This window comes from Cebus imitator, unplaced genomic scaffold, assembly GCF_001604975.1.
Source record: "Cebus imitator isolate Cc_AM_T3 unplaced genomic scaffold, Cebus_imitator-1.0 Scaffold56, whole genome shotgun sequence".
In the NCBI taxonomy this organism is placed as follows: domain Eukaryota; kingdom Metazoa; phylum Chordata; class Mammalia; order Primates; family Cebidae; genus Cebus; species Cebus imitator.
Window position 1 is genome coordinate 8,188,873 of NW_016107371.1, and position 16,522 is coordinate 8,205,394.

Consider the following 16,522-nt stretch of genomic DNA (forward strand, 5'->3'; position numbering starts at 1 on the left):
TTATGCCTGAACAAAATTGTCCTTGGTAAATCAGTGGATTGCAAGAAAACAAACAAAAAAACACCCCACAGCAGAGTCAAATTCATTTCTATTGAACTGAGGGAAGTGAATAAAAGCTTGTGGGTTGGGCTGGTAAAAAAGACAGGTGAAAACCTGTTATTTTAAAATTCAATAGAACCTCATTGTGCGATTAGTATCAAGTGTATACTACTTTATAGACATTCTAGGTTTTTAAGGAGAGAAATGTTCCATAGTTGATAAAAGAGATATATACTTGATCCATATTGTAAGTATTTTTATAGAATTTTGTTGAATTTCTTTAAGATGTTACAGTAACTACATATAGACTATGCTTCTTATGCTGGTACAGGTATTTGGATATTTAGGTTGATGTTTCAGATACAGGTAACATTTGTGAAATGTCTAAAACAGTGTAACCTCAAAGAATAAATCATTTTTTAAAATATGGCAACTTTCCAGTTTGTTTGAATGGTGAGTAGTATGGATAGCCACATGTAACAAAAATTTACGGTATTTGAGTAACATTAATATATGTGATTATCTCTATAATGTAATTAAATTTTGTACCATTCTGAACTGATATAGCCTCATCTTCTGATACTTTTGTCAATTCACAGCTCAAATTGCTTTAAATAACAAATACATATTTCATATTTTGATATACTACCATATAGCCACACATCTGATAAAATTTGCACAGAGAAAATATTTTAATGTTTTACTGTGTTTTAATACACTTGAAATGATTTTTCTTTAGTCATAGGGTCATTAGTTTTTAGAAATTTAACCATTTTTTTATTACATTTTAAAATTTCTCAGAAATGTCAGACTTTTTCAACCAGCCTTTAGAAGTTTAATCAAATAATTTTCTTCTAATACGTCAGACATTTTAAGGTTTTTTCAGGAGTGTCAGACTTCTTTAATCAGAAGAACAATGTTCTAAAAACATGTATAAGATCCATGTGTGTAATTGTTTTTGATATAACATTCACGTTTTCTCAAGCAGAGAAACCTTTTGTATTTGTTTTCCTTCTTCTCCTTTCATGAGAATGATAAACTGTAATACAATATTATAAATAATGTGTATACAGTACATAGACAATATGCATATGTACATTACACACAATGTATTAAAATGTTATATTACCTTTTACTTTTAAAGGGTATGTCACAGAACAGGAAACTGATACAATCACATTTGTTTCTTAAGAGAAGCAGATCAAATCCTTCTGTAGCACATTACTGCACAATTAATGGCTTTAAACAAAAGTTACAAGTCACAAGTGTTTATGTTTTGGATCATGTTGTGGAATGTATTCCCAATGAAAAATGGAGGCGAAAATGCATATCATATGTTTCATGAAGTGGCATGTACCTGTCAATTATTTTTACATATAACTATGTGGTGAATGATACAATTAAGCACTATACTACATAATGCATACAGTTATTATTATAAAAAGTTATATATTATGTCACAGTACTAAAAATAAAATATATTCTTCTCAAATAGTGAAAATATCCGTCATGTTTATTATGTCAAATATGCTTCCTTGTTTGACCATACCTCTGTTTATCTTTTTTAATGAAATAATGTCCAACGTTTTATTAAACAATAATGACAGAGTGTGGGCAATTTCCTGACCATTAATGGCCTACAAAAAGTGATAAGACGATTACCTTGCCATGAATTTGCTGAAATACCCTCCTGTTGCGTTCAATGCATGGTAAAAATATTAGAAGAAAAGACAAATAAATAGAAATACCTTCTCAATTATTGAACAATCAAAAGTCCAGCCGAATGGATATACGTAGTTGCTGCGCCCTCAGTATGTACAGCAACTAACCGCGTATCACAGGTGTTCCCCCTCCCCCACTCCCCGCACTCCAGCTAATTGTGAAACACCAGCTGTGACTATTTGCTGGATCAGGAAGACATCGAGGGGTTTTTTGGGGGTCCGCTGCATGGGAACGAGTCCATCATACCAAGTGCCGCTCTCCACACCCACGCGCAGCAGTCCCGGGTCGCGGCTCGTCCCGAACAGCTCCCCGCCCTGTGCCCACCCTGGGAGACCGTGACCTGTCCAAATGGCAGGTAGGGAAAGGAGTGGAACCGCGCTTTCTCCTCAGCCCTAAAGAAGACCGCCCTTCTCCCGACGCACCAAAGGGCTCACGTGTTCTCTTCGACTCGGGAAGCAGGCACTTACGAGTGAACCACAGGACCAGGTAAGGCAGAGGGCGGGGACGTCCTTCGAAGGTGCGTTCGGGGGTCGCCTGCTGCAGCCGCAGCCTCGCGCGTGCCCCACGTTTCTTTCAACGGAATGAAACGCAGGGAAACCTAACCTCCCGGGAGAACGCTAGGGAGACGAGTGACCACAACCCAGTCTTGAGGTGCCGGGCAGTTAGGCCGGGGTGCCAGATAGGGTCTGAGGCAGTTGGCGGCGGCGGCGGCGGCACCCCGGCCGTTGCGTGCCACCCGCAGCCCCCAGCCCTGCACCAGCCGCCGATCCCCGAGCGCTCAGATGAGGGGGAAGCGGCCCTCGCCGCCGTCGGGCTCCGCTGCGCCCCCGCCTCGCGGGCGGCTGAGAACCGACACTGGGAGCACGACCTCCCCGGGGCTGAGGTGCTGCAGCCGCATGGACTCCTCGTAGGTGGGCAGGTACTTGACTTCCTCGTAGCTGGGCAGCTGCAGGAAGGCCGGCGACACTACGCGCAGCTCGTGCTCCGAGGTGCAGGAGGGGTCCGAGCGCCCGCAGCCTCCCCGGCCCCGGCCGCTGCCGCCGCTGTCCAGCAGTGAGTCCTGCGAGCCGGCGGCAGCCTCGTCGCGCAGCAGAGCTGGCGAGTCGTCGTCGTCGTCGGGCGGCCCCGCGCCGCCCAGCGGTCCGGCGCCCCCCGGAGGCCCGGGCCGCTGCCCCGGGCGGGCCTGGCCGCGCGGGTACCTCCGTGGACTGGGGCAGATGATGCGCTGCAGGAAATAGCCGATGGCGAAGAGCACCAGCAGGATGAGCAGCCCGGAGAGCTTGCGGACGAACCAGCCCACGTTGTCCAGGAAGGCGTGCAGAGGGAGCTTGCAGCAGCGCACAGCCGTGGCGTTGGTCGCGTCGCAGCAGCGCTCCCGCTCGCCGCACGCCAGCTCCGCGCAGCCCCCGCCGCCCCGCGAGGGCGCCACCAGCGCCAGAGCCAGCAGCAGCAGCAGCGGCAGCAAAGGCGGCGGCGCCGGAGCCACCGACAGGCCCTCGGCCGTGACCCCGGGTCCCCACATGGCCCGCGCAGAACGCGGCTAACGTCCGGGAAGGGAGGCTGGGGAGTCCGTCCGCCCGCACGTCCGTCGGCCCCTCCCTGGCGCTCCGCTCGGGTACCGAGCGCGCAGCCTCCCACGCCTCAGCTACCTGCGGCCGGAGCAGTCCTCACTTGGCCACGCTTGGGCGGGAGGAGGAGCCCGCGGCGCGCAGAGGCTGCGGGAGGCGGCGGCTACTCGCGGCCCAAGCAGTTTCCCGAGCTTCTGACCTTAACCTCGCGCGCCCAACCGCCCTGGCCGGGTGCGAGGCGTCTGGAGCCGCTCTAAATGGCAGAGGCAGCATGCGCGGGGCTGCCGCGGGCATCTTGGCCCACGCCGGCCGCGTCTTTCCTCCCTTGCCTAGTTTCTTTCTGGGACTGGAAGGGTTAACGCTCCTCTCTTAGCCCGGGGGCCCCTTGATCTTGATTAACTCAGCCTTCCCGCTTAGGCCCGCCAGACGGGCGGGGGCTCTCGCTCGCGTAGGTGTCTCCTTTTTAAGTGATTGGATTTCCCCAGGAATGTTATTTAAATTGACTTGCGACTGGGATTTGCGTATCATCTTTCTTGTGATCTTCCGATTAAAAATAGATGATGGCCATTAATGGCTAGTGCAGCCCCACTGCTGTCCCAGAGTTTGGGTGTGGGGACCGGCGGATAATTCTGATTGCAGGCAGGGAGCTGGGAAGCCGGGAATCCCAGGAAATCTCCGGAACAGGTAGAGAATTTCTATTAGAGAGGCAGGTCAGGGCACCACAGAGGTAGCCCCAGAGGGACAGGGAAGCGTTCTCTCAGGGTAACCGTAGTTAACAAGAAGAAATGAGGGGACGAATGTTTTCCCAGAGGCTCATCCGACAAGCCCCCACTGAGTCCGCAGCACAGAGCAAAGATTTGGATGTTGGGGGGGGGGTGCAAGGAGGCCCCTCCTTGAGCGCAAATAACATATCCGTGAAATGTCTAAGGAAGTTGCGTGTGATTGACAACATTCTTGAGCATTGATCTGTGCCTAAAGGGTCTTTTTCAAGATTTTTCAAGATTTGAAAAAGAGCATTGATCTGCGCCTAAAGGGTCTTAAGTTTGACTTTAAAGGGAGCCTGAGCTTCTATTTAACATGAAACAGCGTTTACCTTGCCTTGGTGTCACCAGTCTCTGGGGAATCCTGTTAGCGCACACCGCACATGTGAGGGATGGCAGTTACCGCGGTCCCTGACCGGCAGGCACACACATCTACATGGTGCAATTAAGCTCTACCTCCGTGTTGGATAGAGCTACACCACGGGAAAGCCAGGAGCTTGGCACTTTTATTAAAGTAGGCTGAAGTAGCTAACCACTCCCTCACCCCTTAAACACGAGGACTCCTTGAAGAGAAACCAAAGAGAAAATTCCATAATCACTGAGAGAAAAAAAGTAAAAACAAAGGAACAATATAGAGACAAGATTCACCGCGAATCAGATGAAAGCAAAGATTTCTCCCTAAGTCATGGTATATCTCCATAACACTGTGATGATGGAACAAGAAGGCTGTCAATGATACTTTGATTGAGACAGGTCATTACTCAGCCTCAATGAAACATTTTAAACATATCTGTTGCTGTGAACACCTTACTTTGCCTCACAATCCAAAATGATCCTTTCTACTCACGGGGAAGCTTCTAAGTGTTACTCAGACAAGATATGGTAAGTAAAGCTTGCTTCAGCACAGGCTCCTTTTTTCTAAGCTCTTCAAAAGCCACATTTCTGTTATGATCTATTTCTTCGTAGGGAGGCATAAAACCTATTTTGCAAAGCCCGATTGACAGTGGATTTCAAATTGTAGTAAAACCATGGGATGAAAATGATTCATTTTAATACAGTGAAAATCGTAATTTATTTATTTATTTTTTTATTTTGAGACAGAGTCTCACTCTGTTACTTGGGCTGAAGTGCAGTGGCACTATCTCGGCTCACTGCAACCTTCCCCTCCTAGGTTCAAGCAATTCTCCTGCCGCAGCCTCCTGAGTAGCTGGGATTACCCGCATGTGCCACCACACCCTGCTAATTTTTGTATTTTTAGTAGAAATGGGTTTTCACCATGTTGGCCTGGCTGGTTTTGAACTCCTGACCTCAAGTGATCCATTCGCCTCAGTATCCTAAAGTGCTGGGATTACAGGCATGAGCCACCACACAGAAAATTGTATTCTTTCATTCACCCATTCTTTTGCTAAATTTGCATAGAACATTTTCTCTGAGCAGAAAAAAGCTAACTCCTCCCCAGAATGGAGTAGACCCAGGTCTGCACTCCCAGCTTCAACTAAATGGAGTAAGGGAGAGATTCCACAGAAGGAAACAAATGACATTTTCCTCTTCCATCATGACTTGTTCTTACTCTCCCAAAGGAAAAATAAAATTAATGAATTTCAAACAATTTCAGGAATGAAGGCAGTTCATAGCTTGAGATGGGCTTTGAATATGAAATGGAAAAAATATAAACCTCTTTGGGTTTTGATTATTTGAGTGTTTGGGATTTCTGCTAGTAGTAGCAGGAGCAGTGGCACAAGTATAGGGGGTTAAATGGCTGATGACACAAGAGAAAGTCTCCTGCTTATTATTATTTTGAAATTACTAAGCAGCATTTAAATGGTTTCATTTCTATCTATCTTTAAATAGTTAGAATTTGCAGAATATTAGGTAGGACACAGTAGAAGAACAACATAGATTGTATATAAAATAAAACATTGGTGAAGTTATGTATATGAATTTTTCTTTCCAAATCGATAGGCCCAAAGCATCATCCATGAAAGAACCTCTACAGAAACTGGCACCTCTTTATTTCTTCTCTGATCTCTCCGTTTTACTTAATTCATTTTGATTTGCCACGTAATATATTGTGTACAATCTTTCGAAGGAAAGGATAGAAACCCTATAGCTTTAAAAGCCCCAGAAAAGACACAATCTTCATTACTCAGCATCCTCATTCTTTTTTTCAGATTCAACACACAAATAAATGGGGTAGATTGAGCTGCCAGAAAGTCAAACTCAAGCCACTTAGTGAGGAAGATAGAATTTAATGCTATGTTTCATAGAACGACCACAGTGCAAAAATTAAAACCTCATTTTGTTAAAAAATGGCACCAAATGTGTTGAGAACAAGAGTGAGTGAAAAAAATGTAACAGAGAAGGGGACTTATCTTTTTGCAAAATGCAGGGGCTTAAGGATAAAGATTAAGAACTTAAACTTCTTTATCGCACTGCAGAGCTTGAATGACAGTTTTTGAACATTTTCTCTTCCTGATTTATTTGCATTCACATGAATGAATGCCAAATTAGCCATACTTTTCAACTTGCTAGAACAGAAGAAAGTACACAGAGCATGGCAAAACTGGCTGCTATTTTACCTGTGTCTCTGGGCGCTGTCTTGATAACTTGAGAAAGACTTAGTGGCTCCATCATGCAACCGTCTGTTCTATCACATGACACAGGCCCAGAAGGAAATTTTTCTCTGATGTCTGCTGACTGTGGCTTGTGCCTTCAAACCTGAGAAGTGATGGCTCTGCCCTTTTCATGGCCCTTCCTCGAAATGTCTAGGCATGGGTAGTTGAGACCTTGTAAACTGTCTAGTCCTTAAGGATCCCTTATTCAGGATGTGCAACACCTTTCCCTACTACTAAATTATGATAATTGATTTCTTAACCCCTCATTGTATGATTTTCCTCTGCTTGCAACATGCTTTCCCGGAGCAACAGTAAATTAAGAGTTTTATTGTAAATAGCACACATTTACATGAATATACCTACCTAGAAATGATGTAAGAGCTGAGATAATTTTCTTTGGCGTTCTATTCAGATCGTATTTCTTTCATCACTCATTCAATAAATATTTAACAAGGGACCGCTCTGAGCTAGGCATTCTGCTCCACTCTGAGGATACTATGAAATCAAACAGTTGTTGTCCTCAGGGAGCTGATTAGAGGAGGGGGAAGAGAACAACAGTCAAACTGTCAAAATAATGAACTGATCATTCCAATGATCAATGCGCACACTGGAATAATGCAGGATGCTCTGGGTTTTTGCACTGGACATGATCTGGATTGAGTTAGGGCAGCGGTGCTGGCTGGAAATACGTCCCTAAGAAGGACCTCCTTAAAAAGGACAGCAAGGGAGCTGGGCATGGTGGCTCACACCTGTAATCCCAGGACTTTGGGGGACTGAGGTAGGTGGATCACGAGGTCAGCAGTTTGAGACCAGCCTCACCAACATGGTGAAACCCTGTCTCTACTAAAAGTACAAAAATTAGCTGGGCATGATGGCATTTACCTGTAGTCCCAGCTACTCAGGAGGCTGAGGCGGGAGAATCGCTTGAACCCGGGAGGCAGAGGTTGCAGTGAGCCGCTATCACGCTACTGTACTTTAGCCTGGGTGACAGAGCAAGATTCTGTCTCAAAAAAACAAGCAAACAAAAAAACAAAAACGGACAACAAGGGGAAGCAAAAAGGGGTCCTCTGGGCAGAGGAATCATCATGGATATGACGCAAGCCTCCAAGGTAGGAAGACACTTCGCATGTTATCTCTTATGATTGAGGCAAAACTCGTGTAATTTCTATCCCAGCAATTTTGACTCTGCTCCTAGATTAACTTTATGTAGAGTCAAGTCACCTCTGCTGCCATCCAACTTTAAACTGAAATGGATTCTCTGCAGTGGTCTAACAGGCTGTGTGGTTGTACTTATCTTTGTATTTGGTCCTGCCCAGTTTCCCCTTGGAGACCAGGAAAGTTCCAATGACATTTCCTGTTCTTTTCACCTCGACACCCCTGACTCGGAGTGGAGTTCAGATTTCCCCTTTCAACTTTATGAGTTGGTAGCTGGCTGACAAAAGTCTTCTGCAAGCCAAATGCTTGAAGTAGGAGAAAAGTCCAAGTGGGATGCTTTGTATCTTTTGCCCAAATTAGGAGCAAAAGGACATAGCTTTCTTTCAAGCTTTAAGTTAGAAACCCAAAAGGTTGAGTAATTCCAGGCCCTTGTAAAACTAATACCTACGTTTATATTTGGCCTTTTAGTGTTTCAGATAACTTCCACATGCATTGTTTTTTCTCCTTATTACATTTCTGTGAGGTTGGTTAAAGTTATTATTATCCCTTTCACCAATGAAGATAGGCTAAAACAGCGAAATCACAGGGCAAATTAATGGCGGTGCTCACACTGGAATCCAAGGCTTATAATTCCAAATTTAGTTAAAAACAGTAGGCTGGCATCTCACTTCCTTACTGATTTGAGCCAGACGGACCAAAGGGATGACTGTGGCAGGAGTCATCTGACTTCCCATTGACAACCCCTGATACATCATGAGGCCAATTCTAAGGAAAACAACTGGAAGTTAAACTGGGCCAGGCATGGTGGCTCTTGCCTGTAATCCCAACACTTTGGGAGGCTAAGGCGGGTGGATCAGGAGGTCAGGAGTTCAAGACCAGCCTGGCCAAGATGGTGAAACCCCCATCTCTACTGAAAATACAAAAATTAGCCTGGTGTGGTGGTGGACGCCTGTAATCCCAGCTACTGAGGAGGCAGAGGCAGGGAATTCCTTGAACCCGGGAGGCAGAGGTTGCAGTGAGCCGAGATTGCACCACTGCACTCCAACCTAAGAAAAAGAAAAAAATTTTACTCAAAAAAAAAAAAAAAAAAAAGGAAAAAAGAAAGTTAAGCTGGACTGTGTTCTGGACCACAAGTACAAGATTCTTCTGAGGAAATAAAACTTTTATTTCTGTGATTTTGTGGCCACTTCTGATAAACCATTAATAATGGTCTAGGTGATAATGTAACAAGCCAGCTATTTTTGCATGCATTTCTGCAAACAAAAAATAAATTTCCCTCCTTCATTACATTTGATCTTTACCTATGAACTAAGTTATCTAATGCTCATCAATATAAACTGAGATACGCTTGGCAAAATATCATTTTGGGTTCTGAAACACAACTATGCAGTATTATTTATCAATAATTTAAACTTCTATATTTAAATTCTTGCTTTACAAAAATTATCAGTTAATTTCTTGTGGCAATATTGTAGAAGAGACTGATAACTTTCACATTATTGCTGATGACATAAACTAAACCATAAATGTTATGAGAAATATTTAGTGAGGCCATGAAGATCTGAAATTAGAATTCCAGTTATGTCAGCGGGATGACTTTCTTTCTCACTCATGCTTTTTAAAAATGGTCGGATTGTTCAAGTTAGAATATATTTGTCAATACGCTGTTGTACCAGCCAAATGCTTGCATTGGCAGAAAAATCACATAGCATGAAATTATTTCGAAACATTTTTACACTCCATTATTTTAATCTGAAACTAGCAATGTACTCTTTGTTGCCCTTTCTTTACAAGGAAAAATTGCTTGTCAATAGCTCCTTCTAAATATTTTCTATAAACCTGGATGGAGTGTTAGATGACTATTCCTGCTCAGCACCCAGGCCAGACTTTATACTTCTAGGGCAACTGGCTCACGACGTTGGCTCTGAGCTTGCCATTAGTCCCTGGGCAGCAGGGCTATGGTCCATCTACCCAGCATCCTGCTTCTAACATTAAATAAGATGGGATAACCATCTTCCAAGACACACGCCTTCAAAGATTTTGAATAGACCCTAAATATCCAAATTCTGCTTAACAATATTCATAATAGATTTATCCAACTATGAATTTCAGAGGGCCCTTTTGGGTATAATCCTAATCTTTACTTTCACCTTTCTTTCCTACTCTCCTCCTTTTTGCACCCTTTGCTTCAATAAATGACTACCTGCTATGGCTATTTAAGATGCCTGCTTTAGAGATGTTATCCCTTCCCTTTTGCTGTGCCCTCAACCAAGAATTATCTTTTCCCATCTCCGTTGGTCAAAACGATACAAAATACAGCTCCAGTGACAGCTCCTCTCCAAAATCTACCATCTGCTCTTTGTGACGCCATCTACTGTTTGTAGCAATTCTCATTTAAAAAATTTTTGTTTTAATAGAGTTGTGGTCTCACTATGTTGCCCAGGAGGGTCGCAAACTCCTGAGCTCAAGTGATCCTCCCACCTTGGCCTCCCAAAGTGCTGAGATTACGGGTATGAGGCACCATGCCTGGGCGCAAATCTCATTCACTACCTTGTATTTCAGATGGTTATGTACACATCTTGGCCTTAGGACTTTCAGAAATAAGTGTATGTTGGTTGGCTTTGTGTGTGTGCCTCTGCAGCACAGTGGATTTCCATCGTTTTGCATATTAGGCTTTGGGAGGCTCTCTTGAAAGGTTTGCCTGGACCTATGTTGTCTTCCTCCCATTGTTATGTTGTTGTTTGATGCAGTGCCTCATCTGTCAGCCTGTGTTCCATTAGAAATTCACAATACAACGCTCTTCAATTTTTCTGTAAACACGTTTCCTTAGCCCCTAATTGCTGTTAGAACATTCTTCTTACCTCCCACAGCAAGATTTATCTCGCTGAACACAACAAGATGTGCAACGTTCATCATTCTGTCTAACAGGCATCGTTTACATGTATGGGACTCAGTGGGGACAAAATGAATGCAGCACACCTGTGAAGAGCTTGCAGGATTCCAGAATGCCATAGCCACAGCATCCAGGAGCTGCTACCAACTTATACATAATAGGCACGGAACACATTTTTGCAGAATCAATTTACCTAAGTTTATGAATCTATTTATGTTTTCAATATATACTCCTCAGGAACAATTCCATGGTTTTTCTACTTGTTGGATGAATCATTTTATTTATGTATTCTTTTAAGCAAAAAGAGGATATCCCCCTTGTTATAGTGACTTTATTTACCCTGGGATTTGTCTTCTGAGATCCATATGCTCCAGTTACCTGAAGACAGAATGTCCAATGGTGCAATCTCTGCTTACTGCAACCTCCCTCCTACCTCAGCCTCCTGAGTAGCTAGGACTACAGGTGTGCGCCACCACGTCCTGCTAATTTTTTTTTTTTTTTTTTTTTTTTTTTTTTTTTTTTTTTTTTTTTTTTTTTTTTTTTTTTTTTTTTTTTTTTTTGTAAAGACAGGATTTCACCGTGTTGCCTAGCTGGTCTTGAACTCCTGAGCTCAAGCAATCCACCTGCTTCGGCCTCCCAAATTGCTGGGATTATAGGAATGAGCCACTATGCCCGGCCAGAATTCCTACTTTTATACTTTTAGTGTGTGAGCCGGTCTTAGGTGGTTTTGGTTTTAGATTTCATCCTCAACCTTTTATAGCTCTGTCCTGTATCACAGGAGGACTGGTCCCTGGAGGGTGCATTTCCCTGTTGGTGAAATTCTGGCAGAGTTCAGTCAGTGGGAAATTGGAAGGAAGATAAAGGATGAAGCCAGGGTGGGGACCTTGGGGACCCTCCATGGCTCATATTGAGGCCTGCTGTGGCTCCAGCTGCTGCCAGTCAACTCCCCCTGCCTCCCCAGCCTCCCATAAGACCACCTCCTCCTTCCTACTACTACCAATCTCCAGGTTTCCTCACCATTTCCTGGGAGATTCTTAGCACTTCCTGCATAACCAGTTTCTTATATGCAATTTCTCTCTGCTTAAAAATTCATAATGGGTTGTTTTTCTGGTTGGACCCTTGATTGGTGCAGTTTGTCTGAACCACTTTCACCAGAACGAAGATGCAAAGATAACAAATTATGTGATTCCACTGATCCTACAGATTGAGCAGAGTAGTGTTAATCCCCTCTAAAGCTTAAGACTAGTCCCATTTCTCCCACCCACTGATGTGGAAAGGTGACCCAAACTGCTGGTGACAGTAAACAGTGCTATTACCAGCCATGTGACCTTGGACAATTAATCACTGGGTCTGCATTTTCTTGTCTGTGAAATAGAGTATAATAATACCTACCTACCATTGTGAGGATTAAATGAATGAATACGTATAAAGCGCTTAGAACACTGGCACATAGTGAGCTCTGTGTAAGTGTTAGCTATAATTAGTATTTAACCACAAAGAGCGCATTATCTTTTCTTCCCTGCTAGTTTGATTCTGAAAATAGTGAAGGAAAAGCTAACTTTTCTTAGGGTTATTATGACTTAATTAGATTTGTAATTTGTCTTCATGAGTCAGCCAAAGACAAATGGAACCTATTAACTTCGTAAAATTTGATATTTGGCTCTCAGCTTTATCATTGGCAAGATTGTAAGAGTCAACCATGTGAAATTGTTATTGCATTTGGAAAATGGTGGAAGGCATTATGTCTCCTATGAAATTCTCCCTTTTGAATGATTTCCTTTGGAAATTCAGCCCCCAAAAGCCGTGATTTTTTTAGAGACATCTTAAAGGTTTCTTCTTGTTCATCATGGTCATGAATCCCTCTTTGCTTTGGTTGCCAGGGATCTCAGAACTAAATGTAAAGTGTAATTACAATATCTGTGCTGGCCCCTCCTTTTTTTTCACATTTATGTTTCTACTGTCATATGGCCTTAGTTTTCTAATTCAAAATTTATTTTTTGTTTGATTCCCTGTTTATATTTTGCCATTTATATTCATGTTGTAAGTTATGGCATACTTCTTTGTGGAAGAAGAGGTAATATAAATAAATAACACTGAATTTGTAGAGTTTTTAGAATGGGTTGTGAATTTTCACCAATAAGTTATTCTGTGTCATCAAATTCCTTTTGGAATATACAGTCATTTCCTGCATAACAATGTTCAGAGAGCTATATGATGGTGGTTCCATAAGCTTATAATACAATATTTTTACTGTATCTTTTCTGTAATTAGATAGCTACAAATTTTCAAATTTACATGCTTTACAAATAGCATTGTCTACAGTATTCAGTACAATAACATGCTGAATAGGTTTGTAGCCTAGGAGCAATAAACTCTACCATATAGCTTAGATGTGTAGTAAGCGGTATCCGTGAGGTTTGCACAATGATGACATCACCTAAAGACACATTTCTCAGAACTTATCCTTGTTGTTAAGCAATGCATGATTGCAATCTCAATGCAAAAAACAGCATTCTTAGATAGTTATATTTTCTCATCATGGCTTGTATTGGGAAGTGTAAGTGGTTTGGTCACATGCCTCAGTCATTTTTATTTCAGAATATGACTTATTATATAATTATATAATAAATACAATTATATAATTTATTCTTAAATAAAATAGTTGTTATTGTTACTTGGAAAAGTGGTTTTGTGGTCAAGTTTGGGAAATACCTAGTGAGCTTCATTGCTTCAACATTTTTCAGGGCAGGAGTGGTGGCTCACACCTGTAATCCCAGCATTTTGGGAGGCCAAGGTGTGTGGATCACCTGAGGTCAGGAGTTCAAGACCAGCCTGGCCTAAATGGTGAAACCCTATCTCTACTGGACCTGGGAGGCAGATGCTGCAGTGAGCTGAGACTACTCCACTGCACTCCTGGGCAGACAGAGTGAGATTCTGTCTCAAAAAAAAAAACAAAAACAAAAACAAACAAAACAAAACAAAAAACAAACAAAAAGCTACAAAGAAAAAGAAAAAAAGATTTTTGAGAGCCTTTAATTTGTTCAGGTAGACAGTCAGCCCTATGTATCCTTTGGTTCTGCATCTGCTGATTCCACCAACTGCTGATAAAAAATATTTGGGAAAAAAACCCCAAACCCAAACCAATTAAAAACAGATACAAAAAAAAGAAAAGAAAAGAAAAGAAAATATGAATTTTAAAAGACAGCATGATGACTATGTGGCATTTACATTGTATTAGGTATTATAAGTAATTTAGAGATGATTTCAAGTATGCAGGAGGATGTGCATAGGTTAAATGCAAACACTATGCTATTTTATATGAGGGACTTGAGCATCGGCAAATTTTGGTATTTGTGTGTGTCCTAGAATCCATCCATCTGTGGATACTGCAGGACAACTGTATTGTGATTCTCTAGAAGGAAGCAATATAAGGTGGCAGTTTTCCCCAACTTAATATGACCAAGGCACTCCCCTCACATCCCCGCAATTTTTTTCTCTCCAATTTTTTTTTTCTTAACCGAAACTCCAGTTAATATTTTAAGGGACTAGGGTTCTCCAGCTAATTTTCTATAGACTAGGTTTTGCCTACATTGGCAAGTGCCACTTTTTCAATAAGTCCATAAGAAAAAAAATGAAAGGGCTCTTTACCATTAATTAACAGCATTCCTTAGATTCAGAAATCTTGAAGATACCTTGATATTGGGGAAAAAATCTTATTGTAGTAACAAATGAAGGTTATTTGGAAACAAATGTACATTTTTAGTGCTGGGCCTTCACTGTTTTTGCTTAAAGTCTGCTAGTCTGGGCAGAAATATAAAAGCAATGACCATGTCATTAATGTGACATTTAAGCTGTCAATTTCATGGATCCACAGTTTAGCTTTAGATAGAGTCAAATTAAAAATGAGTCTAAGAAAAGAGTCAAAGAGATCAAGCTATGAATAGAAGAATTTTTTAAATGACATACTTGGGAAATGAAAGTAATTACTTTTGAGCACATATATATATATACATACTCCTCAAACACAAAGCATTATTTTATTAAGATTGACAAGGCTAATCTATAATTAAAGCAGCTCAGAAAGACATTTTAACAGAGATTTACTTTTTCTTAAAGTGGAACAAAATGGTTACTGCTAAGTGGAACCATCTAATAATAAAGCATTCTGGCTGCCTGCCCTTGGTTCCAGAGAGCACAGTGGGGCTGGCTCCAGAATTTTAGATTCCTTTTTCTATATGGTCACCTATTCCCAGAGAGTCAATACCTTTTTCCAGCTCAGTTTTCCTGTCATAGTCAGAATCAAAACAGTTAAAATTTGTTTCACACTTAACATTTACCAAATGTTTGCTTATGTGTCATCTTGTTGTTGTAACAAGATGGATCAGGAAACTGTTAATAGAGATGATTATGCCTGCTGGTTAGGATTTCAAGCCATGGAGTCAGACAGACCTGGGTTTAAAGCCAGTGCCACCATTAACTCTAACTTTGGGCGGGTCACCTAATCACTCCAAGCCTCAGTTTCCACTTCTATAAAATGGGAGTAATAATATAATCTAATTTATAAAGTCTTTGTAGGATTAAATGAGATAATCCAAAGTGCTTGGTGCATAGTAAATGCTCAATAAATATGTAACTATTGTTATTATTATTTTAAACTATAGAAAAATTTACTAAACAAATTGTAGAATTAATTATATTTATCTGCTGCAACATTAAGAAAAAAGTAAAACCTGATAATCATTTTTGGAACATGGCGGGTTGCAGTGGCTCATGCCTATAATCCCAGCACTTTGGGAGGCAGAGGCAGGAGAGTAGCTTGAGCCCAGGAGTTCAAGACCACCCTGGAAAACATAGTGAGACCCTGTCTCTACAAAAATTAAAAAAAAAAACAAAGACAAAAACTGTTCTGGACATGGTGGTGCATGCCTGTGTCCCAGCTACTTGGGAGGCTGAAGCTAGGAGATTGTTTGAGTCCAGGAGTTTGAGACTACAATGACCTAAGATTGCACCACTGCATTCTAGCCTGGGCAACAGTGAAACCTCATCTCTTAACAATCATTTTTTTGTTTGTTTGTTTTGCTTTTTTGAACATGGTATCAAATACAAAAAGGAAATGTTTGTGGAAATAGAAATAACAATGAACACAGGCAATAGTCTAACATTTATAAAAGTAGAAACATGGCAAACCATTAGAGCAGTTTGAAGTTAAATTGTAAATAAGTTAGCTGATAACTAATACCATACATTATTTAATGAATTTAGAAGACAATTTGAATTAAGAAGGATGACTTGGCTGGATGCAGTGGCTCATGCCTGTAATCCCAGCATTTTGGGAGCCTAAGGCAGGTGGATCACCTGAGGTCGGGAGTTCGAGACCAGCCTGACCAACATGGAGAAACCCTGTCTACTAAAAATACAACATTAGCCGGGCATGGTGGCACATGCCTGTAACCCCAGCTACTTGGGAGGCTGAGGCAGGAGAAACGCTTGAACCTGGGAGGTGAGGTTGCAGTGAGCCGAGATCATGCCGTTGCACTCCAGCCTGGGCAACAAGAGTGAAACTCCATCTCAAAAAAAAAAAAAGGATGACTTGTTCGAGGTTGCAGAAACAGGGAGAGCTAGGATGTGAACTCTGATCTCCATATTCCCAGTGAGGAAATCTTAGTGCTAAGCTGGGGGACAGCTGCCTGCCTGATAAGCATGCTGCTGACCCTGGCTAACAAGGTCCTGGCATGAGTTCAACCATGACATCAGGACAGAGAGTGTGTG

The 16,522-nt window shown here is 42.1% G+C and overlaps 1 protein-coding gene across 1 annotated transcript; it reads right to left on the minus strand.

The window, feature by feature from the left end:
- Positions 1-707: 707 nt before the first annotated feature.
- CUNH3orf80 (chromosome unknown C3orf80 homolog) lies at positions 708-3,491 on the minus strand. Its single transcript, XM_017529012.2, has one exon. The coding sequence runs from the start codon at positions 3,281-3,283 to the stop codon at positions 2,540-2,542; it is 744 nt and encodes a 247-aa protein (XP_017384501.1). The 5' UTR covers positions 3,284-3,491; the 3' UTR covers positions 708-2,539.
- Between the last annotated feature and the right edge of the window lie 13,031 nt (positions 3,492-16,522).

Bases quoted from the DNA above. Each gene is read 5' to 3' on its own strand.
- CUNH3orf80 (XM_017529012.2), bottom strand. From the start codon at position 3,283: ATGTGGGGACCCGGGGTCACGGCCGAGGGCCTGTCGGTGGCTCCGGCG.